At 50.5% G+C, this 25,117-nt stretch overlaps 1 protein-coding gene across 2 annotated transcripts in view; it reads right to left on the reverse strand.

The window, feature by feature from the left end:
- The window catches only part of Sdk2 (sidekick cell adhesion molecule 2), a 284,873-nt gene that overhangs the window by 32,101 nt on the left and 227,655 nt on the right, over positions 1 to 25,117 (reverse strand). Inside the window, exons 26-36 of one of the 2 annotated variants that reach the window (XM_006970439.4) lie at positions 23,684 to 23,799; positions 22,863 to 23,052; positions 21,376 to 21,474; positions 18,865 to 19,059; positions 17,374 to 17,575; positions 15,828 to 15,931; positions 15,246 to 15,316; positions 13,711 to 13,846; positions 12,111 to 12,167; positions 10,365 to 10,466; positions 10,133 to 10,248 (exon numbers count right to left, since the gene is read on the reverse strand). In XM_006970439.4, the coding sequence (XP_006970501.1) occupies positions 10,133 to 10,248; positions 10,365 to 10,466; positions 12,111 to 12,167; positions 13,711 to 13,846; positions 15,246 to 15,316; positions 15,828 to 15,931; positions 17,374 to 17,575; positions 18,865 to 19,059; positions 21,376 to 21,474; positions 22,863 to 23,052; positions 23,684 to 23,799 (1,388 nt within the window). The remainder of the gene's footprint in view (positions 1 to 10,132; positions 10,249 to 10,364; positions 10,467 to 12,110; positions 12,168 to 13,710; positions 13,847 to 15,245; positions 15,317 to 15,827; positions 15,932 to 17,373; positions 17,576 to 18,864; positions 19,060 to 21,375; positions 21,475 to 22,862; positions 23,053 to 23,683; positions 23,800 to 25,117) is intronic. The other variant, XM_042283063.2, reaches the window with a different exon arrangement.

Consider the following 25,117-nt stretch of genomic DNA (forward strand, 5'->3'; position numbering starts at 1 on the left):
ACCCATTTTCCAGGGTGACTATGAGAGCTGCAGGCGGTAAGGACAGAAGAAGAGGGGGCAGTGCTTCCCTCGGGGGAATCGGTCAGCTTCTAAAGGTATTGCATGCTCCTGGAAGATTTTAGGCCCTCGATGCGTCAGGAGCTCCCTATGGAGCCTCCAGACATCCTGTAATCAGCATGGATTGGTGCCTTTAAATATACAGAGAAGATTCTCAAACTGCATTACAAATGTTGAGCTGGGACCCTCCATAAAGCCTGGAGTCCCAAATCTTGCACAAGATCAGAAATCATTTGGCGCCACCTGCTGGCCGAAGAGGTTTCTGCATGCTACGGGCCTTTCATTTTCTCTATACCAATAAAAGTGAGAAAGAGCTAATAAAAGTGTCCACCCCCAGCATGTGCAAACGGCAGTTAGGACATATTGTTACTACAAAAGGCTTGCTTTTCTACAACCTGGCCTCTTTTTTTGCTTCTTTTTATATGGGGAGTTGAGGTCTTCATTCATAAAATCACTCATCCACTCACCCACCCATTGACAGAACAGCAGCCACACAGCTTCTGCTGGACTCAGAGTTTGGAAAGCTCAAGGCTAGCTTTATGGATCTGCACACTCCCTGAGCACCAACAGTTTGGGACCTCTGTGCTGAAATGCAGGGGGAGCCGGAACGGCAAAGGAGACTGAGGTGGTGAGCAGTGTGAGGAGAAATGGGCGAGAGAATGCCGGGGCTCAATTGAGCAAGGCACACTGCTGCGGAGACAGGCAGGGTGAAGCCTGTGCTGGGTTGATGGAGAACAGGGCATATTTATCAGCAGCCTGAGCAGGGTGAGGTTTGGAGGGATGGTGAGGATGAGGACCCTACTTGGAGTGAGGTTTGCAAAGGGGATAGAGGGCAGAACGAGAGGGGCAGTGAGTCTGCAAGACTGCCTTTGATTTCTTTCTCCCTCTGCGGAAGATTGAGCCCAAGCGTCATGTATACTGTGTCATGCCTGTGTATCACCCGGCGCAGTGAACTGTTGTCAGGCGCTTTACAGCTGGGCTACATCCCTCTCCCGTGAAGATGGAATTCTCCAGTCAACGGACCAAGCAGGGAAATAATGAGATGTGAACAGAAACATGAGGGTAGGAAAGGGCATTCAAAGAGGAAATAAGGGGCAGAAGAGATGGCTCAGTGGTTAAGAGCACTTAGTCCTCTCACAGAGGATCTAGGTTCGGTTCCCAGCACCCATCTAGTGGCTTACAACCTCCTATAGCTCCAGTTCGGGGAGATTTGAAGCCCTCTTCTGGCTTCCTTGGGTTCCTGAATGCATGTGGTACACATAAACTCATGCAAACATATATACAAATAAAAATATAAAACTACTAAATAATGAACAAAAGAGGAGACAAATTTCACAATGCCTTTATGGCCTGCCTGTGACAGGCCCCAGAGGGAGATACACGGTGCTGTTGGGGAGACAAGGTCAATGGCTGGGATCATGACCTTGGGCAGGGCAGTGTCAGGGCATACAGAAACAGTCACCTGCTTGCTGCCAGTAGACCTTTGTTAGATGATGATACACAGTCAAAAGGGATAAGGGGGCTGAGTCTGGATCCTGGTCCCCGAGGTGACATGGTTGATTGGTAGCGTACCCAAAGTACCCCACTTCATGGGAAGTGGGTATATAGCAGGCTGTGGGCTCCCGAGGGCAGGAACCCCAGTCCATCTGGCTCCTTGGTGTCCCAGGCACCTAGAACCACACTGACACATGGTTGATGCTCAACAGACCTACGTCACATGAGGAAATGCCTGATACAGACAGGGGCTGGGGTGGGGGTGAGTGACTCTGATCTCTATTTCTCATCTACTGGTTTTGATTCCTAGTTCATTTCCTTTTAAAAGGCTTCTCTGAGGCATAGTTGACAAAGTTTTAATACAATTAAGATATATAGTTAATGTTCTTATTTATTATTGTTGTTTATAGTGCTAGGAACAGAAGCCAGGGCCTTGTGCATGCTAGGCAAGCATGCATCATTGTATCATTGTTACACCTCTAGCCCATTGTTTTTGGGGCAGGGAATTCTGTAGCCCAGGCTGCTCTTGACTAACTTTCTTTCTCTCTTCCTTCTTTCCTTCCTTCCTTCCTTCCTTCCTTCCTTCCTTCCTTCCTTCCTTCCTTCCTTCCTTCCTTCCTTCCTTCCTTCCCTCCCTCCCTCCCTCCCTCCCTCCCTCCTTCCTTCCTTCCTTCCTCTCTCTCGCTGTCTCTCTTTCTTTCTTTCTTTCTAGATTTATTTATTATGTATACAGCATGTGTGCCTGCACACCAGAAGAGGGCACCAGATCTCATTACAGATGGTTGTGAGCCACCATGTGGTTGCTGGGAATTGAACTCAGGACCTCTGGAAGAGCAGCCAGTGATCTTAACTGCTCTTGAACTTTCTATGTGGCCTTGAGCCTCTGATCCACCGGCCTCTACCTTCTAAGTGCTGGGATTATAGGTGTCCACCCCCACACCTGTTTATGCCTGCTGGGGGTTGAACCCTGGGAATCATGCATGCTCTGGCAGCTGAGCCAAACCCCGCCCCCGGCCCCTGATGTTTTGATATCCCCAGACTGTGGAACATCATCGTTACACCAAGCTGACTGGCATTCATCGGCTCACACAGTTACCTTTTTTCCCCTACATAGTGAGAACCTTCAAGAGCGAGCTTCTCAATGTACTTCAGGTACACACTACAGTTGTATTAGTCATGGCTAGAGTACTGCAGGCTAGACCCAAGAACTTACATGCCTGAAGCTCTTTTGGGTGGGGGTTGTTTTTGATTTTTTTTTTTTTTTTTTTTTTTGAGATAGTCTCACTGTAACTCAGGAAGGCCTAGAACTTACTAGGTAGCCCAGCCTGACCTGGAACTTGTAGTGATCCTCTGCTTCAGCATTCTAAGGGCTGGAATTAAAGATGTGCACCACCATGCTTTAATTAGACCGGAATGCTCATATCTTCTCATGTGTGTATGTATGTATATGTATGTATATGTATGTATGTATGTATGTATGTATGTATGTATGTATGTATGTATCTATCTATCTATCTATCTATCTATCTATCTATCTATCTATCTATCTGGACTCAGGGTCTATATAGCCCTGGCTGGCTTTGAACTCACAGAGACCAGCCTGTCCCTGTCTCCTGAGTGCTGGGATTAAAGGTATGCGCCACCATGACTGGCTTGAAATGTTTGCCCTTTGACCAGTCCCTCCCTACTGTGGCAAACACCTTTTAATGCGATCAATCCACGGCGTCTGCTAAAGGAGTAGTAGGGAAATTTATTAGGGTAAATTGAGGAAATACACTCACAACTACAGAACAGAGTAGACAGCTGAAGCCATCCTCTAATTTGACCAGGAGTGAATCCACCTGGATTTGATCATATCAGGAACCAGGCAGCAGAAAGAAGGGGCTCCTGACACTTCTCTCTTTCCATTTTTTTTTTTCCCCGAGTCAGGGTTTCTCTGTAGCCCTGGCTATCCTCGATCTCGCTCTGGAGACCAGGTTGGCCTTGAACTCACAGAGATCTGCCTGGCTCTGCCTCCCAAATGTTGGGATTAAAGGTATGCACCACTGGCCACCCAGCCTCCCTTTCCTTTTAAGAAGTCACCGCCTCCTTCAGGCTCTGTAGCCCAAGGTCACGGGCAGAGCAAATCCCACCACAACCTTCTGCTTCCGGACTGCATGACTTTGACTATTCTGTTTTGTTATTACTATCCCATGGACTCTGATGTTTAAGTGTAGACCAGTTTTTCTGTGTTTGGCTTATTTCACTTAACCCATGTCTTCTGGGTTCATATAGATTTGTGGCAAGAAAACAAATGGACCTTTCCAAGAAGAAGACAAATAAACCACTAGCAGGAACCTGGAAAGGTACCCGACATTACTAACCACTGGAGACATGAGAGTCCATGACACAATGACCAGCTGTGTGCCATGCCACATGTCTGCAATCCCAGCACTTGGGTGGTGAAGGTAAGACAGCCAGAAGCTAAATCTCATTCTCAGCTATACGATGAGTTCAAGATCAGCCTGGGTTACACAAGACCCTGTCTCAAACAAAACAAATTGCAAGGGCCTGTCCTGTGGCACCAATGATGGTGGCTCTTGTCAAAGTGTCAAAAGATAATCATCCCTATGGAGAGAAATTAGAAGCCTCCTGTGCCATTGCCGGGAATGTAAAACGGCACAGCCACTGTGTAAAACAGTCTGGAGTTCTTCAAAGAAAATTAAAAATAGAATTACCATATGATCCAGCAATCTCATTTCTGGGAATGTATCCAAGAGTATTAAAATCAGGATCTTGAAGAAGATATTTACACTCCTGTGTTCACTGCAGTAAGAGCCATAGTTAGCCAAGATGTAGGAAATCCAGGCACCCTATTATACACCTGTCACCCAGCACTTGAGAAGCAGCAGCTGAGGGTTGCAAGTTCAAGGTCACCCTCCAATACGTAGCCAGTTTGAAACTAGCCTGAGCTAACATAAGACCTTGTCTCAAAAACAAACAAAAACCCCAAACCCCTTCTAAACATTTGTCAGTGGGTTAAGTGGACAAATGTGGTGCTTGTGTACACACACAATGGAATATTATTTTGCTTTAAAAGGAGGGAAATCCTGCCACTTAGGGCAACACAAACCTACATTATCCTCTTATGAGTTTCACACCATCTCTAGACTGCTCAGAACATCTCATGTGAGGTCAAGGCTGTATAAACAGTCATCACAGCACACTGTCTAGGGAATACCAACAGGGAAAATGTCTCCATGTTCAGTTCAGGCCCAAGACTTCCCTCCGATATCGATGATTCTCAGCAGGTTGAGTCCACAGGCACAGAAGAGCCTGTGGGAATAGACAGCTGGCTCCAGCTGTTTCCTATACTCGCCCTCTCCCTGCCCTTTCTCTCTCACTTCATTCCCAGTAGAGCACTGAGATGGGAAGCTGAAGGAACCGGGGGACTTTGCTACCTCCTATCATCGTGACACCCATCGTGTCTCTCATCGGCCCCTTCCCCTCCCCCCAGAGAAGGGAGGCAATGCTGTGGATGGAACCCAGGGCCTTGTGCATGGGGAGCAGCTGGTCTACCACTCACTCACATTCTCGACCCTTCTTTATTTGTTCACTTATTGATACAGTCTCATGTAGCCTGGGATAGCCTTAAACTAGTTAAATGGAAGGACTTTGAACTCTTCTTTTAAAAAAATAATTATTTTATTTTTATGTGCATTGGTGTTTTGCCTACATGTATGTCTGGGTGAGGGTCTTAGATCTTGCAGTTACAGACAGTTGTGAGCTGCCATGTGGTTGCTGGGAATTGAACCCAGGTCCTCTGGAAGAGCAGTCAGTGCTCTTAAGTGCTGAGCCATCTCTTCAGTCTGGACTTTGAACTTTTAATCTCCCTGCCTGCACGTTCATCACCACAACCAATTTATAGCCCTTGTTTTTATTTTATTTTAAAATTTTAATTATGTGTGCATGTGTGTGTATGCGTGTGTGACTGTGCACATGAGTACAGGTGCCCGTAAGGGTCAGAGGAAGAGGTGTCAGAGCTCCTGGTGCGAAAGTCAGATGCAGTTGTGGGTGTTGAGAAAAGCAGGAAATGACCTTAACCAATGAGCCACCTCCCCAACGTCATTCCTGCTATTTTGGAGTAAGAGCCTTGATAGGAGCCCAAGTTGGCCTTGAATTCACAATTATCCTGCCTCAACTCCATTTTCCACTCCAGTACTTGATGACAGATATGTACTGCCATGCCTGGCCCAGTGACTCTCTTTCCATCTTTCCATCTGTCCATCCATCCATCCATCCATCTATCCATCCATCCATCCATCCAAATTCATTTTTGAGACTATGTAGCATTGGCTGGCTTTGAACTTAAAATTTTCCTGTCTCAGCCCCTCTTGCCATCTGTACTTGGATTACAGGCATGCGCCACCATGCCTGGTCTAATGGTTCACTTTTTAATTAATTAATTGAAAATTGAGGCTCATCATGAAGCCCTGGATAGCCTAGGATTCACTATGTAGAGCAGGCTGGCCTCACACTCACAGAGATCTGCCTGTCTCTGCCTCCTGAGCACTGGGATTAAAGGCGTGAGTCCCCATGGCTCTGCTGGCTCTCTTTAAGGCCACCCTAACTATGGTTTTTTTTTTTTTTTTTTTTTTTTTTTTTTTTTTTTTTTTTTTTTTTTTCTGCAGAGGACTAGCTGATCAAGGCTTTAGGGTTTGCAGACCTCTTGGCCTCTGTTGCAACTATTCAGATCTCTTCAGAGCCCTCTTGTGCAAAAGTAGCCATGGCAACTTGTAAACATACAGGCATGGCTATATCCCAACAAAACATTATTTATGCAAAGAGAGTGGGTTAGATTTGGCCTATAGGCTATAGATGGCCAATCTTGTTAAATTGAATTATCTGGCCTAATTCCAGCATTTCTCTCTCTTTTTCCCTCCCACCCTGGATAGGATCTCACATAACCCAGGCTGGCCTCGAACTCACTATGTAGCCAAAGATGATCTAGAACTTCTGATCCTCTTGTCTTTGCTACCTAGTGCTAGCATTCCAGTGTGCACCATCATTCCTGGTTTATGTAATCTGCAGATTGAACCCAGGGCTTTGGGTCCAATTTAGCTACATCCCCAGCCCCCCTCTGACATCTTAGATAGAGCCAATCAAGATCCACAAACCAGGGCTGGCAAGATGGCTCAGAAGTTAAGAGCATTGACTGCTCTTCTAGAGGTCCTGAGTTCAATTCCCAGCAACCACATGATGGCTCACAACCATCTATAATGGGATCTGATGTCCTCCTCTGGTGTGCAGGCATATATGCAGATAAAACACTGCATGAATAAAAAAAATATATATATATATATATATATATATATATTTAAAAAAGATCCACAAATCAGCTGGGCTCTAATTCTCTCTTAGCACCTCCCCCCCAAAAAAAAAAAAAACTGCTCCCTGGGCTTCACTTGCTGTCTTTCAGTAGAGTTGACAATCCACCTTTCCTCCCCACAGAAGCAGTTCAATAGGAGTTGAAAATCTGCATTTCCCCCCCACAGAAGCACTTTCTCCTTTGAGCTCTGAGTTGGCTCTCATGCTTTTGCCTCAGGGCTCAGGTTTGGGTCTTTGGTTTCTCATCTGCACGTGTACAGACTCTCTCACTCCAGCACCTTCTATGTGCTGAGCGCTCCCCAGTGCACACGTCTGGTGTGGATCCCTTCTCTTAAGCCCCACTTGAAGCTACAGCTTCCTAGTCTCCTTTGGTGGCTAGCCGATGTTCTGAAATGGACACATAGGAAGCCAGACTCCGGGTCCCTCCAGCTTCCTCCTTTTCCTTCCCTGTGACTGAGGGTCCATCTTCCTCATGCTCCCTGGCTAGGGAGCTGTCAACTGTGGTGATATATTGTGTACCCTAATAAATTTGCCTGAGGATCAGAGGACAGAGCCAGTCACTAGATTAGACATAGAGGTCAGGCAGTGGTGGCACACACACCTTTAATCCTATTACTCGGGAGGCAGAGATCCATCTGGATCTCTGTGAGTTCAAAGCCACAGTGGGCTACACGAGATTGATCCAGTATAGGAGAGAAACAGCCAGGCAGTGGTGGCACACACTTTTAATCTCAGCACTTGAGATCTCATGTCTTTGCTTGGGAAGCACACACGCCTTTAATCCCAGGAAGTAAGATGGCAGGGCAGAGAAAGGTATACAAGGCATGAGGAAACAGGAACTCACTTACTCTCTTTAGGCTGAGAATTTTGTAGATGTAAGAACTAGTGACTAGCTGTTCTGCTTCTCTGATATTTCAGCTTTCACCCTGATATATGGCTCTGGGTTATTTATTTATTTATTTATTTATTTATTTATTTATTTATTTATTTATTCATTCATTCATTCATTCATTCATTTATTATGTATACAGTGTTCTGCCTACATGCATGCTTGCAGGCCAGAAGAGGGCACCAGATCTCATTACGAATGTTTGTGAGCCACCATGTGGTTACTGGGAATTGAACTCAGGACCTCTGTAAGAACAGCCAGTGCTCTTAACCGCTAAGCCATCTCTCCAGCCCCGGCTCTGTTTTTTTTTTTTTTTTAATTAAAAGACCATTTAAGATTTGAACAGCAGTCCATGTTTCCTCTTCTTCCCTCATGTCAGAGTCATCTGTTAGAATCTACCAGTGCTACCCCCTCCCCCTCTTCTTCCTCCAGGAACTCATATAGCCTAGGCTGGCCTTGAACTTGCTATGAAGCAAAGGATGGTATTGAACTTCTGATGTTTCTGCCTCCACCTCCTGAGTGCTGGGGTTACAGGTGTTACACACAGGTGTTACAGGGGTTACATACAGATGTTACAGGTGTGCACTGTCACAGCTGGATATATGGTGCTGGGGATAGAGTCCAGGATTTCACACATGCTAGGTAAGCATTCTGCCAGTTGAGCCCCACCTACAGCCTGGATGCTGATGTGAACACATCAGGCCCTGCCCATGGGTGCTGATGCCACAGCACTAATCAGCTCACATCCAGGACATAACAATTCCATCCCTGCAGGATGGCCTGTATTTTCTGGAAACTGCAAACATCCGCTGTGTTCTCTATGGCACCTGGGCACCCACACATTTCCTGGATCTGTATGCTAATTCACAACTTCTAAACCTCAACAGTCTAGTGACTGCCACACTGTGGCTGGCTCCACCTGGCGCCTCTTTTCTCCCCAGAGGCATATGCTATGGGTGCAATATTTGGTTTCCCAGCTGGCACTCCTGGGCAAAGCCTTGAGGGGGTATCACCCATCTCCAGAGCTTCCTTGGCATGATGCCTCCCTCCCTCTTCTTTCTCCTCCTCCTCCACCCTGGATGGAAAAGCTTCCTATACTGGATTCTGCCTTACACCAGGGTGGCCTGTCTCCACAGACTGTGTGACAGAGAAAGCGCTTCACCTTGGCAAACACTTGTTGTCACCCATGGGTCGACAGGCTGGGCCAGGGAAACCACTGGGTCCTGTGGTTTGCATACCCAGTGCCCCCAGGGCCATTGCATGGGGTCCATTTTCTGAAATACCATCCAAATATCAGGAATCAGTCTCCCCCAGATGCTGGCTAGGGAGGCATGCTTCCATCACAGCCAAGGGCTGCATGCGCCAACAAGGGAAGTCAGTTAGCTCTTTATTCTTCTAAATTCTGCCTCCTCCTGGGCCCCGGCTGCATCCGCCCCACACTGCCTCCTCACGGGACCAGGCTGTGTTTTCTGCTTCCTGGCAAGGTTGAGCTGGGCATCTGGATTCTGACACCTGCTAGTTTGTGACCTCTCCAGACTACATCAAGCTGGGCTACAGTTTCCTCATCTCTATAAAATGGACATTAATGGCCACAATGTAGCAGCTTCCCAGGCCTTCAGCAAGCTGCAAGTGTTTAGAGGGTGCTGCAAAATGAACCCCACTATAACACAGCATCCTGAATCAGAGATGACCTTTGGGCAGATTTTCAAATATTTCCAGCAGTGCTTTGCAAACTGATCACCTAATCACTAACTGGGCCTAAGAAGCCACAGGTGTTTTTTTGTTTTTTTGTTTTTTTTTTTTTTTTTTTTTTGAGACAGAGTCTCATGTAGCCTAGGCTGGCCTCAAACTTACTATAAAGTCCAGTTTGACCTTGAACTCCAGTCCTTCTCTGTCTACCTCCTGAGTGCTGGAGTTGCATAAACCACCACATCTGGTTTACACAGTGCTATGGATTGAAGCTGGGGCTTTGTGCATTCAAAGCAAGCACTCTACCAATTAAGCTACATCTCCAGCCACTACTCCTCAGAAATCTGAAGTGACTGAGGGGCTGGAGGTGGTGGAGTTGAGCATTGTGTGCCTTAGAGCAGAATAAGCCGAGGTGTGGTCTGAGTTCTTTGGATCAAGCTCAGCCTGCCTCAGAATGTAAATATTCTACAGCGCTACAGTATTTCTGTCAGCTGTGCAAGGCCACAGGTGTGCAGTGGAGCCTGAGGGCGAACACCTGGCTGTGAGCAGGAAGGGCTTGGGACTTCCTTTCGCTCACCCAGCCCTCCCCACCCCTTTGGCCCTCTGCACCCCATTCCTCTGCCAGATCACCCATACCTTGTATCCTTGGATGTCTCCATTCTGGCTGTCCAGAGGGGGTGGCTCCCAGGTCACATCTAGCTGTGTGGCTGTGGCACTGTGGATGGCCACATTCTGTGGTGCTGCCGTGGGCACTGGAGGGCATGAAGGTTGGTGGGTGAGTATTCAAGGGTGTAGGCTAGGAAGAGGAGGTGGCTTAGGGCGGGCAGGGGGCTGGATGAGTACCTGGGACTCATGAGGGCTTACTCACCTGCCTCCCCAACAAAGACCTCTTGTGGTGGGCTCAAGGGTCCCTCACCCACGGCATTGTACACACTCATCCGGATCTCATAACGCTTGTGCTTGCTCAGATCTGCGGGCAAGAGTTGGGGGTCAGGGACACAGAGGTCACAGAGCCCATGGAAGGAGTTCTCCACGGAGGCTGGAGCTACAGGGAAGGGAGGAGGAGCATCTGCCATCTAGTGCCCCATGTGACATTGGGCAGGAAATGCGTAAGAGTCAATGCACCTTAGATGCCTGGGCTGTACCCTGCCAACAGAATTCGTGACATAAAGCAACCTCCTGCTCTAGGGTCATAACGACAACTGAATCTCCAAGTGAATAGTGTTGAGCTGAGGAAGGCCTTATTAACAGTGCTGGCCTCCCTGGACCTTCCCGCGATGGCAGATGTAAACCATTTCATCCATGTCCCTGCTGTGTCCACATCTATCCCCATTCACTAGCTCCCCCCACCCCCCCACTCTTTTGGGGCCAGGGAGTGAATCCAGGGTCTCTCCAAGGCTGAGCACAAGCTTTACCACTGAGTTGCACTCCACCGTCCCCACCTCCACTGGCTCAGTCCTAGAGGGAAGTGCTTATGGACTGCGAATTCTGGGTCAAGAAATCCCAAGGATCAGTTGAGTCTGAAGTGCTTGGGGGTGGGGTGGGGAGTGGGGAGAGGGTGCCTGGTGAACCCAAGCTGCTGCAAGAATCTGGGCTCTGTCATCCTGGATGGGAGATGTGATCCCTGTTCCTGGTGGCCAGCATGTCCTCCTGTCCTCTGTCCTCTGCTGTCCCTGTCTCCCTCCCACTCTGTTCCCCAGGGTGGCAGTTCTGTCATGGAGTAGGCTCACGCTGAGGAGAGAAGGGCAGTCTAGACTCTGAGGTTGGTTTTTCCTCATCAGAAGGCCGTGCGTGCGTGCGTGCGTGCGTGCGTGCGTGCGTGCGTGCGTGTGTGTGTGTGTGTGTGTGTGTGTGTGTGTGTAGAACCTGCCTCACACACGTACAGGAGCTTCAGACAGGGCTAGAGGGACAGCGAGGGCCAACATGCCTTACCCGGGTCAAGTCAGGTAACAGCCATGGACGCCCGCCTGCCTGCCCTGTAGTGCGCTTTACCTCTTACTGTTGACCTGCTGCCCCCTCACCCACTCAAGTCTATACTTTACTACTCAGCACGTATAGGGTAGGCTTGGAGGAGTCTCTTCCAGAACACGGCCTGCTTTCCGTGCGCACACATATGTGTTATAGGTGGTCCTAGAATTGAAGTGGGTTTGCTGGCTAGACACAGCTAGAGTCATCTGGGAAGAGGGAACCTCATTTCAGAAAATGCCTCCATCAGATTGGCCTGTAGATAACTACAGAGGGGCCATTTTCCTGATCAATGGTTAATGTGGGAGGGACCAGCTCACTGTGGGTGGTGCCACCCCTGGGCAGGTGGTCCTGGGTGGTATAAGCAAGCAGGCTGAGCAAGCCATGGAGAGCAAGCCAGGAACGTTCCTCCATGGCTTCTGCTTGGGTTCCTGCGTGGCTTCCCTTGGTGCTGGACGATGGATGTGAAGGTCAAACAAACCCTTTCCACCTCAAGTTGCGTTTTGTCACAGTCTTTATCACAGCAACAGAAAGCAACCCAGGACAGCGGGGACCTAGTTGGCCTGGGTCTAGGTGTTCGTGAGGACCCCCTCCCCAGCCCATCCCAGGAGGCCTGGGCCACGATGAACCACCATGCAAGGGGACTTACTGTCCAGCTCGTACTGCGTGAGGCTGGGCCGGGTCAGGTTCCGCATGGAGTACAGGGCTGGGGGGCAGGAGGTGAGAGGCCAGGGAGACAGCAGACAGAGGTTAGTGTACACAGGCATCCCCCCCACCGGGAACCAACCAGGCCTGGGATGGGAAGACAAGGCTGGCAATGGAGCAGGCGGTGGGGTGGGGGGGGGACTGCTTCCAATTCCTGGTGCTGAGTCAGGGGTCCAAGATGGGAACTGGGGAGAGGGTAGATCCTAAAACATTGTTGTTCCTGTCTTGATCTACACTGACCATGGGGGAGCCCCTCAGAGCCTCCCAACCCTGTGGGCAGTTCTGGGGGACCTTCTCATCCCACTGGCTCCCAGGTTTCATTTTGGAGCTCTCGGTAAACTGCGGTGAAATACTGGCATCGTCAATTTTCTCATATGAACCAGAAACAATTTTATTGTCAAGAAATATGAGTGAATTAGAAGCAGGCCATATAAAAATCACAGCCATAGGCAGACATCGGCCAAAATAAATAAATAAAGATAAGGAAAGAACATGAGCTGTTGGATTGGGTATTTCTATGGGTTTCTTTTAATATCTTCTCACTCCGTGTTCAATCATTTTGTTGTCTGTGAACATCCCCGGAAGCTACGGCTCCATAAGTTGAGGAGATATGGGTGGGATGTAGCGCCAGAGCCCACAGGGACCTAGGCTGCCTGACTTCTCTTTTGGTGAACAGTGTGGTCCCTGCTCCTCATCCTCTATACGCTCTCCTCTTTCCTGCTTGCCTCCCTCTCCTCTCCTCAAACAGACATGGAGCCCCGTGGAACCCACGTCCACGGCACACCTAGCCTGCCTCCCTGGCTCAGCCTCATGCTCTTTCGATATGTTAACACATCAACCTCCTTGACTCTGTTCCCCCCATGCCTCCTACAGCCAGGCCATCGCCTCCATGCCCCCTGTGAGTCCTCCAAACCCAACATTCACGCACACCCTTCTCTTGCTCATGACTTTCCCAGCATCCTCTATTCCTGGGATTTCCATCTGAACGTCCCCTCTTTTCTCTCCTTCTCCTATACTTACAGGCTGGCTTCTTTGGCCCTAGGGCTGGGTGTTGACTTGCGGAGGAATAGGTGGGGGTCTTGACTGTTGTCCTTGGTGGAGTCTAGCTCTCCAGGCTGATGGTCTTTCTAAGCTGGTGGCTCCTCCCTCCACACAGTTGCCTGCCTAACCTGGGGTCATCCTTCCATGTCAAGAGAGTCCTTTGGAACTCTTCTGGAACATTCTCCCAAACTGTCATGCCCATGGCCCTTGACATCTGTTTCAGGGTTTAAGTATTGAATGCCTGATTCTTCCTCCATCAGACTGATCTGAGAGGTCAGGGACCCTTGTCTGCTTAACCACTGGTGTGTGCCCATAGTGCCTGGGAATATGCAGTAGGTGCTCAATAAATGCTTAGCAAGTGAGTGACTGGGGTAAGGGGATGAACACAAAGGAGGGGGAGGCAGGGTTGCAGGTTAGCAGATTCAAGGAAACTGGGAGCTTCAGAGCAGGGAGGTGAGCATGCCTACCCCTCCCCTCCCCAAGACCCTATGGTGACTACTTACAGGTGAGCTCAGCCCACTTGGCCCCAGGGTTGTTGATGCCTCGAAGAGTGAAGCCCCTCAGCCCTTCGTAGAGCAGCTCTCGGTACCGGATTCGAAAGCCCAAGAGGATGCCATTGATCTTGTCCTCAGCTGGAGGCTACAGGTATGAGGGTCAAACGTGGGGAGGGCCCTTGACTGCTTATCTCCCTCCACCCTCTCTGCCCACCACATCTCCTGCAACCACAGAGCAAGGACTATCTCAACCAGAAAAAGAAACTGGGATGGCTTGGGGGCATTTTCAGAGAGGTTGTTACATTCCCTCTGAGGTGGGGAAGGGCAGGAATCACCATGCAAGCCCTCTTTAGCAGAGCAGGAAACACACTCAGAGACATGAAGGTACTGGCTCATGGTCACACAGTGGCGAGAAGACCGGAAGACACACCTCTGCAGTCACCAGCCATTGCTTGTCCGGGAACTCTGTGACTCACATGTGGCCTCCCTGGGGCTGTTGCTCTGAGGAGCACCCAGCCAGCACTTCCTGGTGTTTCCCAGGAACTGAGCCCTCTGCCTACACTACAGCCTGGGTAAGGATGAGCACGCCCGTGTGCACGGCCCTTCTTCCCTCCTTTGCTTTCTGTTCCTGTCCTCGGCTGAGCCGGAGAACAGGCTTTCTGCCAAGTGGAAACTATTTTCTTTATGATACCTCCTTTAAGAAATCTGTTGAAATGGTTCAGGCTTTTTATTAGCTTCTTAATTGCTTCCCTGGCTGCCATGGGCATCGCCTGGCCCTTTTGTCAGGGTATCCCATCTGCTCCAGCCTCCTCTGGCTCATGTACGGCTGCCAGGCCCACTTAGGAGGTATTCCCTCCAGAATCCCAGACTTCAATTGTACAAAGATTGCTGCTAGGGCCAGTTCCTCAGATCCCAAGAAGTAGGGACAGGAGCTAGCCTTTTTTTTTGGGGGGGGGGTTTCTGTGGGTGACCTACTGAGCCCAAGGCTAGACTTCAGAGAATGCATGGGCAGCCTGATTGATGAGGTTGCCTCCGGCCCTGGTAGAACCAATAGTGCAAACCAAAGAGCAGGCAGCTGGGAGAGACTCTACCTAGACAAGGGGACACCACTCATGATGAGGGTCACAGGTCTCTGTCGGGAAGCCTGTCACTGACCTCTATGTCTGGGCTTTGTGGAGCCTTTTGGGGGGGGGGTCCTCATAGCCTCCAGGTGCTTTTCCGTACACAGGTTCAGCAGACCTGGGGTCATGAAACTAACCCTGTCATTTGAGCTGTGTGATCTCGGGCCACACAACTCGCCGCCCCCTCAGTCTGTGTTCATCTGCCTGGTATGTGTATCCAGAGGTGGAGTGTGTGCATGTGTGGACACACATGTTTCTAGTGCTCTGTGCACATGCCTAGACCTCTCATGTCTTTCTCTGTGCTCTGGGGGATATAGAACAGAGGCAAAGGCAGCTCTGGTGGGGACCGGTGGAGTTTTTGGTCTCAGTCGAGAACTTATTCGAGTCCTTGGAAATGAACCCACCCTGTCCACGTAGCCGTACCTGCCATCGGATTAGCACAGAGGTGGTGGTGTGGGGTGTCACCGACAGGATGGTGGGTGCCTCATCTGGGGCTGTGGAGAGAGGCAGAACAGTGGACTCTGGGGGCTGGGAAAGTCAGCCCCACCCAGGAACGCACAGGGGCCAGATTCTGCTGACATTGATGTCTAGGTAGGTCCTGCGTGAGTTCCCTGGACACCTACCACTTTCCCCAGAGCAAACAGCCAGGGTGAACTGAGGGCCTGACCTTAGCCTAACCCAGAGCCTTGGAACCCCTCAAAGCCATAGAACTTAGGTTGCTGTTAGATGCCGGGTCGAGGTGGGCATCAACTCCCACCTCCTGCTAGCTGGGGGGACATCAGAGAAGAATTGCACTCAAATTTCAGGCTGAGTTTGGGACCCTGAGCCCTAGGCAAAATCCCTTTTGTTCCAAACCTCTAGGCATTCTGGCCTGGAGGCAGCAGGCCGAGCAGGTCTAGTGAGCCCCCTCTCACCCTCAGAGGCCCCTCCCACGGAAGAACACTTCCTGCCCAGGAAGCAAGCAGGGTCAAGAGCCAGAGGCCCAAGCAGGGAGGTGGCACTGACCGGCCTGCAGGGTGGTCAGCGACTCTGACTCCTCACTGAACTCGCTGTCCCCGATGTCATTGGTCGCTTTTACTCGGAACTTGTAGGATGTGAAGGGCTTGAGTCTGTGGAGGGAATTGGGGGCCAATGACCAAGGTGTCAACTATGATTTGAGCATGAACAATCCCCCACGGGCTACCGTGTTCAAGATTTGTTCCCCACTGCTGTGACTGTCTTTTGAGAAGTGGAAATTTCAGGAAGTGGGGCCTTGGTAGAGGAAGTGCATCGCTGGGGACAGAGCATCAGAGGGTATATCTTATGTCCTGTGTCCTGGTCACCATGGGCCTCTGTCACATGCTGCTTTCACTGTGCCCAAAGTGACAGACCCAGCTGGCTTCAGGCTGAAACCTCTAAGGCTGTGTCCCCAAACAAGCCTTCCCCTTTAAGTTGGTTCCTCCAGGAGTCTGTCACAGTGACGACAAGTCTGACACAGTGTCCCTCAAGACCCGGTTCCCACACACTTCCACGGTGGGGTCCTATCTATCCCTGCTGGAAGAGGGGAGCCGGGGGGAAGGGGGACATGGGTGCTGACACACCACGCAGATGGAAACATGAAGCCTAGGGAAGGGGACACACTGGGACAGGCCCAGTGAGATGCTGAGTGCCCAGGCCAGGCCCTCTACCATCCCTGCTTAGGCTGCCTTTCATTGTAATGATAAGCCACACATCTCCAGGCTCATGTTTACCCACGCTTTGGTGGCCATGAAAACATTGACGCTGGACAGTTTGAATAAAGCCACCAGCCCATGCCTTTAATCCCAGCACTCGGGAGGCAGAAGCAGGGGGATATCTGTGAGTTCCAGGCCACCCTGATCTACAGAGTGAGTTCCAGGACAGCCAAGGCTATTATTACACAGAGAAACCTTGTCTCAGAACCAAAACCAAAACCAAAAACATTCACACCTCCCTCTCCCCACAATCGCATGCATGGTCCCTTGCAAGCTGTACTTCCTTTCCTAAAGTTAGGAATTTTTTTGGGGGGTGGGGGTGGGGGTGGAATTCCCTAGAGAGGAAGCCAGTTGTCTCTATGAGCCTCATTTTCTTCCTAATAAACATCTTTCTTCTTGATTTACAGGGCTCGGGGAGCGGGGAGGAAAGGCTTGCTCAACTTCCAGGTCACGTTGACTGGAATACAAAAAATATAACCACTGGGGATTAGATTGAGGCCAGAGTTTTGGAGAGGAGCTTCATACCCCTATTAGAGATAGGAGGAGGACACGGGCTGTCGGGAGAATCGCTAATGAAGGATGGCAAGCGCTTTGCTAAGGGGGCCTGGCAGGCTCCACAGATAATTAAGAGGTAGCCTTAATGGGCTTCCCAGGGAGGAGGAGAGGGCTGGAAGGGGTGAGTGTGCCTGGTGGGGTGAGTGAAGGAAGGATTGGGTGACCAGCTGAAGATGCTCTCAGAAACCTCCCCCTCCCTCCTGCAAGGATCGATCACTCGATCACTCGAGGTACTGTCTCCAGCAGAGAAGGGGGCAGAGGAGTGGGTGAGGGCCCCACCTTACCTGTCCACAGTGAAGGCAGAGGCATTGTGGCTCACAGAGGCCGAGTGCAGCGCCCACCTGCCGCTGGGCAGTTCCCGCGTCTGGATGGTGTAGTAACGTACTGGGGAGAGCCCATCACTGCCTGGCTCCCAGGACAGCAACACGCTGCGAGCCTTCACATCTTCCTGCTGCACCACAGGCTTGCTAGGGGGCTGCGGGCGGTCTGGGAGGCAGGGCGGGGAACAGGTGAGACAGTGTGGCCTGAGCAGGGCAGCAGTGTCTTTTCTCAAGGGCAGGGAGGAGGTGTCCTGAACTTGGGACAGACACCTCCTCTCTCTCTCACTTCCACGTTTGTGAGCCTTTGTACGGTTTCTGCCAGCAGTCAACACATGAGTCCTCAGGTGAGACCTGCCCTCAGCTTCCAGAGCCCTGGGTGCCTGGAGACTCATGCCGCTCATGACAGCCCCTGACGGAGGAGTTGCCACATTTGCTTCTGCTGGTGACAGAGATGGGGCCTGCACTGTGCCTGACGGAGTGGGAGTGAACCATGCTTCCCTGTGGGAATTCATTCCCACCATCCCCCTGCTCCACTTCCCCCTTTCATCAGCTACTTTCCTACCCCAGATGGCAGGCTTCCAAGCCTCAGTGTTCTTGGCCTTGGCCTTGTGGTGGGGCAGCTTTGTGACTGCAGGACGCTTTGCGGAGCCCCCCCCCCAACCTGCTCAATGCCAGGAGCATCTTCCTCCAACTAGGGTAACCCAGAGGTATATGGATGTTGCCCCACATACCCTAAGAGCAAAGAAGCCCTTGGAGGAAATCCACTGTCTTACTGGTTTTTTCCCCCTTGGGAACATTTTCTAACAAATCACCTTTAACCATTTGGGGGCTCAGGCTGGCATCTAGGGAACCCACTCTCAGTTCAAGGTGCCTGCTCAGGGCAGTAAGGTAGTGGCAGCCTAGACTCCAGGCTCTAGCCCAGCGGGACAAGGCTAGAAGGGGATTGGGAGGGTGCAGGGTCATCAACCACTTCTTTAGTATTATTCATTTTTATTTATTTATTTATTTTTGCCAATGTCCCATGTATCCTAGGTGGGCCTCAAACTTGCTATGTAGTTGAGGATGACCTTGAACTCCCGATTTTCCTGCTTGGACCTCTCAAGTGCTAGGATTACAGGCATGCATCACCACATCTGGTTTATGCAGTGCTGGGACTCGAACCCAGGGCTTCATGCATGCCAGGCAAGCACTCTTTGCATTGAGCTATGCCTCAGCCTCAACCTGTCTTTTAGAAACCCAGAGTAGAGTAGGATCCTGGGAAATTCCAGTTCAGTTTTGTAAGATGGCATGATCTTTCACTGGCCTTGACTCCAATATAGGAGCCCGTTCTCCATTGTAGACTAAAGCAACATGGCTCCTCACTGCTTATCCCAGCCACCCACTAGGAGGGGTGCTAAGCCCCTGAGTGGGCTACAAAGCCCTTCTTCTCTGCTACCCAGCCCCACGGGCAGTTACCTCTCTTCTCTGTGGTCACCACCAAGGCTTCAGCAGCCTCTCCCCAGCCTTTTCGGGTCTGGGCTGTGATACGGAACAGGTAGACAGACTCTGGCTTGAGGCCTGTGGCCATGTACTGGCGGGCACTGGGGGCCAGGACCTCCACTGTGGCGGTGTTGGCTGTGGTGGCGTTGAGCCGGTGTGTGATCTGGTAGGCTGTGGGGAAGAAAGGCAAAGGGCCATGATGGACAGCAGAGCAAGCAGCCGCAGCGCCCTGTAAGAGGACTGGTCCATCCCTACGCGACTCAGCAGCACGTGCAGTCAGGCCTCCCTGGCCCTCGTTTGCCTGTGTGATACTCTTCCGGTCACCTTTACACCTTCCGCTGTGGTTGAGGGAGGTGGCCTTTGGTGGGGATAAGGAGTTCAGTGCATGGTGTCTTAGACCCCTCGATTAGTCCACGTGAGGAGGAGAGAGGCCAAGTCACCTGTTAGCTAGTGGGGCTCCGAAGCACCAGCCCAAGGCTGTCTAGTCCAAAGGACTTGACATCCCCCATCATGTTATCTTCTCAGGTAATGTGCCATTCCTCCAGGACTAGTGCTGCGCAAGCCCAACAGAGAGGTACAGGTAGGCCAAGGCACCTTTGGTGTCTATATTCAGGAGTTAATTTAATTTAATCAAAAATTTAAAAAATTATTTTATTTGTATGAATGTTTTGCCTATATGCACATATGTGTACCATGCATGTTCCTGGTACCCATGGAGGTCAGAAGAAGAAATCAGATCCCCTGGAACTGGAGTTAGAGATGGTTGTGAACACTAGGAGCCAAACGTAGGTCCTCTGCAAGAGCAACCAGTGCTTTTAACCACTGACTCATCTCTCCAGGCTCAGTTCATTCTTTTTAAAACTATTATTGTTATCATTTATTATTATTAATATTATTATTATTACTATTATTATTAAGACAAGGTCTCCTTGCTAGGCTGTATAGGTTGGCCTAGAACTCCTCAAACCTTTGTGTGTGTGTGTGTGTGTGTGTGTGTGTGTGTGTGTGTGTGTGTGTATGAATGTTGAGGGAAATCTTGCTTGGCCAAAATTTACTAGATGGAAAGCTGGCAAGGGACCAGCTAGAGGCACTGGGAAGGATAAAGACAATGCATAGTTCTTAAGAGAGCTAAACCTTGACCTTGCTCTCCTGCAGATATTGTGATGGGTTCAGAGTTCTATCAGGAGAAACAAGACTGATGGCCAATATTACTTGACAACTCTTCACCTAGGAGGCAGGTTTCCGGGAATTCCTGTGAGGGACTGTCTTGATTACATTAACTGATTTGGGAAGACCTATCTTGGTTGTAGACACTCCGTGGGTGGGGGAGGGCCAGCTGTGTGTGAGCATGCACGGGTTCATGGCTCTGCTCTTGACTGTGACTGTGATGTGACTAGCTCCTGGAGCTCCTGAGGCTGTCACTTCCCTGACAATGGCAGGCTCTAACCTGGAATTGTGAGTCAAATGAGTCCTCTCTCCCTTCAGTTGCTTTTGCTAGGGTATTTTATCACTACAACAGGAAAAGAAGTGAGGATGAAGGCCAAGATATTATCACTACCATCATCATCATCATCATCATCATCATCATCATCATCATCATTACCATTATCATCACCATGACTACCAGCACTATCATCACCATTACCACCCCAACATCACCCTCATCACCAGTACCTGCACCAGCACCACCAGCATCATCACTTTGAGAGAGGGTCCTGATCTGCACATCTTGCTGAGCTAAAACTTGCTATATTGACCAATCTGGCCTCAAATTTGCCGCACGCCCCTTGCCTTTCCCTCTTGAGAGCTGGGATTACACAATGCGCAACATCACTCTTGGCTCTTCAGATTTCTTTTTATTCATTATTTATTTATTTATTTATTTTTGAGGTGGTGTAGTGGTTTGAATGGGAAAGGTCTCCCACAAGCTCAGGTATTTGAACACTTGCTCCTCAGGTGGTGGCACTGTTTGGGGATGTTTAGGAGGTGTGACCTTGCTGGAGGAGGCACATCACTAGGGTTGGACTTGGAGATGATCGAGCCTCACTCTACTCCGGTTCTCTCTCTGATTTGTGCTTCCTGTTAAAGATGTGATCTCTCAGCTTCCTCTTCTGTCACTAAGCCTGACATTTGCTGCCCTGCCTCCTCCCCTCCCTGATGGACTCTTACCCCTCTGGAACTGTAAGCCCAAATAAACTCTGCTTTTGCTCATGGTGTTCTGTAACTAGTAAACCAGGTGTCATGTAGCCCAGACTGGCCTCAAGTCTGCTGGTATCAGAGGACAGCCTTTAACTCCCCATCCTCTCACCTCTGCCTCTCCAGGTGTGTCTGCTGGGGTTACAGGTGTGAACCCCATGACTGACTTATGATCCTAGTCCTCAGGGGCTGAGGACACTTCTCAGGCCTGTCCCATCTCTGCTTCCTTTACCCACCATGCCACTTCCTCTCTCCTTCCTAGGAAGGGCACAGGAAAGGGTGCAGCCTTACCCAGGATGATACCATTGGGGGCTGCGGGGGGCTGCCAGATGAGCCGCACGGACGTGGTTCTCACCTCTGGAAACAGGATGCCCATGGGTGGGCCTGGGACTGGAGGAGACAGAAGGGAGAAGGTGAGGCTGCTGTTTCATCCCAAACCTAGTCCAGGCCCAGCTGAGCCCTGGTGAGGTGTGTGTGTGTGTGTGTGTGTGTGTGTGTGTGTGTGTGTGTGTGTGTGAATTCATTAGCTTAGTGAGGGAGGGGGAATCTCTTGGCCTCTTGGCTTACTGAGTTCATGTATGGTATACCTCTGAGCAAATGATCACAAAACAGTATCTATCCTCAAAATCAGGGTCATTTTACAGAGCCTATAAGGTGAGATGAGGTGTGTGTACCCCTCAAACAGGCTTTAGTTATTTGGTGAGGGGCCCAAGACTCCAGTTTCCTTGGGCTCCATGTGTCCATGCATGGGCTCTTGGAATGGGCATGGAGTTCTTGGTTTTCTAAGTTGTACTGGTTTTTAAATCTGTGCTGGAATGATCCCCGGGCCTCTGTCAGGGCTTCATCCATTCACCCAGGGCCTTGCAGACCCCAGCCTGGTCTGTGCTTTGGATTGGAAAGCACTTATCATGAGCCTGCAGGAAACCTCTCTCCATACCGGGCTCTGGAATCCTGGCGTTTAAAAGCCCAGGGGGGCCCAAGGGTACCCCCGGACTCTGAGTGGGCGTGTTACCCAGATCGATCTCCTATGTGCCCTGGGGATGGCTGAGGGAAAGCTGTTTGGGGGTGGGGGCTGGAGCCTGAACAGTGTGGATGAGGACAGCGAGGAAGGTCCTAGTGACGGGGAGGGGACCCTCTTCCTGTGACACTCCCTTCCAGCCCAGAATGTCAAGGAGATGAGATGTGTAAACTCCGACTTGGCCTTCTAGGTCATTATGTGGGTATATTTGTCAAGGCAGGAGGATAGAACATATTTAATTTAACAGCTCATTAGCTTGATTTATAGTGAGACTATACAGACATACGGTATTGGGGCTTCCTTCCGCACTTGTCTGGGCCTTGCAAATGTTTGTGGTATTTTGCTGTGTGTAGGAGGACGGAGGGGTAGAGGCCTCTGTCAGCCTGATCTGCAGTATGCAGAGCCCTGCTGGTCTCACTCTTGCATACAGGAAGGTGGCTCAGGCCCAGGAATTAAGACTTTCTCTCTCACAGATTGTGCTCAAAGCAAGATCTGCCCCAGGCGAAAACAAAATAAAAACCAACACCAAATCTTCGTACTATTTACTTGTGTTACCAAGGGGCTATGAGATATCCAATGGTCCTCACCTGCTCCTTTCCCCCCGTTTTCCCTTACTGGCTATGAATATCATCCTTTTACAGTGTGTTGGTAGCCTCCGATGACCCCATTTTCCATAGGAGGAGCCTGAGACTGGGGATCCTTGTGGGACAGGGTATGAGGGATGGGCCCTCTGGGCTCCCCGGGATGCATGTAGACTTACCGTCATCTAGCGTCCGCTCCAGGATGGGAGGGTGGCTGGGGCTGCCGTCACCAATGCGTGTGAAGGCCAGAACCTGGACCTCGTACAGCACATACTTGCCCAGGCCCGTGAGCTGGGCACTGCGAGACGAGTTGCCTTCCACCAGCCAGAACCGGGGCTGGGAGTCCGAGTCCTTCTCCTTGTACCTCACCTGCCGTTGCCAACACAGACCAGGGCCTTAGCACTGGTCTGGTCCAGCCAGACTCTGTCTAGAGTAATTTCCAGGAGTGGATGGGGCATGGGGAAGGCACACTGGGCTCCTTGAAGGGGCTTGGCCCCAAAGGGTCAGTTGCAAAGCTACTGTTCTTGGAAGGCTTAAGACACAAGGGGAGACTCGGCTGTACAGCTAGTAGGCCCACAAGGGAGACATTATTCTACAATTCTCACCTTTCAGGCCAGGGCTAGGCCACATGGCCACATGGGCACATGGTCACATGACCCAGAACAGTTTGGAAAGGAATTTTAGAAGATCATAGAAACTAGACGGGCTCCCTTAGAGCTAAGGATACGATCTGGGGCTCCTAGCTCAGTCCCTGGAAGAGGGAGCATTCTGAAGGACCTTGTCACTTACAGGATGTCTCCCTACCCCTAAGGGAGGACTTCCTGGTTGCTATGGTGATTGCTGGATGGGAGGCTAGGCAGATACCCCGTGCCTCCTCTGTGAGGCAGAGACCCAAGGGAAAGAAGAGAAGGACAGGTCACCTTGGATGAGGGGCCTGGGGAAGAAGGTGCTACACCCCCCCCCCCCCCCCCCCCCCCCCCCCGTTGATCCCGAGACCTACCTTGTAGCCCAGCACAAGGCCATTGCGATCTGCTTCTGGGATCTCACTCCAGCGAACCAGCATGCTGCTAGAGGTGGTGGCCAGCGCTGAGACATTGGTGGGACCCGAGGAAGGGACTGTGGGAGTGAGGGGGGAAGAAGAGGAATAAGGATCCAAGAATAGTTCTACAGTGGTGGTAAGTGGAGCAAGATGCAGGGCCAACCGAGGAGCCAGCTCCATGGCACCAGCTCCATGGCACCAGCTCCATGGCACCAGCTCCGTGGGAGAAAAGACAGCCCACGCAGACCGCAGCTGCAAATGATCCTATGATGGTCTGGGGATGTTGCTGATGCAATTTCTGGGGTCAGCTTTTCATCCCTCTTTCGTTTCTGGGGATGTAAGGTGTGAAACAAGGTCTCATGTACTGGCTTTGAATTCACTATGTTGTCAGGAATGATCTTGAATGTCCAATCCTCCTGCCTCTAACTCCCAAGTGCTGGGATTAGTGGTTTCAATTACCAAGTCTAGTTTATGCGGGAGATGCAATCTAGGGCATGCTAGGCGAGCACTCTACCAAATGAATTACATCCTCAGCCTGGCCTCCCTCATTGTTTCCTGCTCATTAACTTTTACAAATTATTATTATTATTATTATTATTATTATTATTATTATTACTGTGTGAGCCTGTGGTGGGCGTGGAGGGTATGTGTGCATGCCTTAGTGTGTGTATTTGCAGGACAACATTGTAGAGTTAATTGATTCTCCTTTCACCTTTATATGTATTCTGGGGATCAAACTCAGGCCATCATGTATGACAAATGATTCTACCGCCTGAGCCACCTTGCTGTCTACCTTCACCTGTTTTTCAGACAGGGTATCACTATGTAGCTTGGCTGGCCTTGAACTCAGGAATTCAGTCTACCCTGCTTTCAGACTAACTTTGGATGACCTTGCATTTCCATTCAGCAAGGTGAAGGAGGGCAGAACTAGGGGATCAAGGAAGCCAGAAGATACACCTGCCAGTTAAAAAGTATCAAGGAACACACACACATGCACACACACACACACACACACACGCACGCACGCACGCACGCACGCACGCACGCACACGCACACGCACACGTACACATGCACATGCACATGCACACAACCTCACAGGACAGTGAACCACAAATTGGATAAATGAGGGCTGCCTGTGGATCAGGGCTCATATTCTAGGAATGATGACCCCATTCTAGACTCATAGGAGAGACAGATTTCTGGAATGTTCAACACCCTTTTTGGGTGTTGGGGTTAAAGCTGAATGTCGGGGCGGTGGGGGTGGGGTGGGCTGTTTGGACAGCTAGTACTGCTTCATTATTCCACGGACTCCCCAAGAGTGGGGGCTGTCCCAGGGAAGGGCAATACTGGGGGGCTAGGGATGTGGCAGGGTGCTCTGCCATGGGTGGAACACG

This window comes from Peromyscus maniculatus, chromosome 8 (assembly GCF_049852395.1).
Source record: "Peromyscus maniculatus bairdii isolate BWxNUB_F1_BW_parent chromosome 8, HU_Pman_BW_mat_3.1, whole genome shotgun sequence".
Taxonomy (NCBI): domain Eukaryota; kingdom Metazoa; phylum Chordata; class Mammalia; order Rodentia; family Cricetidae; genus Peromyscus; species Peromyscus maniculatus.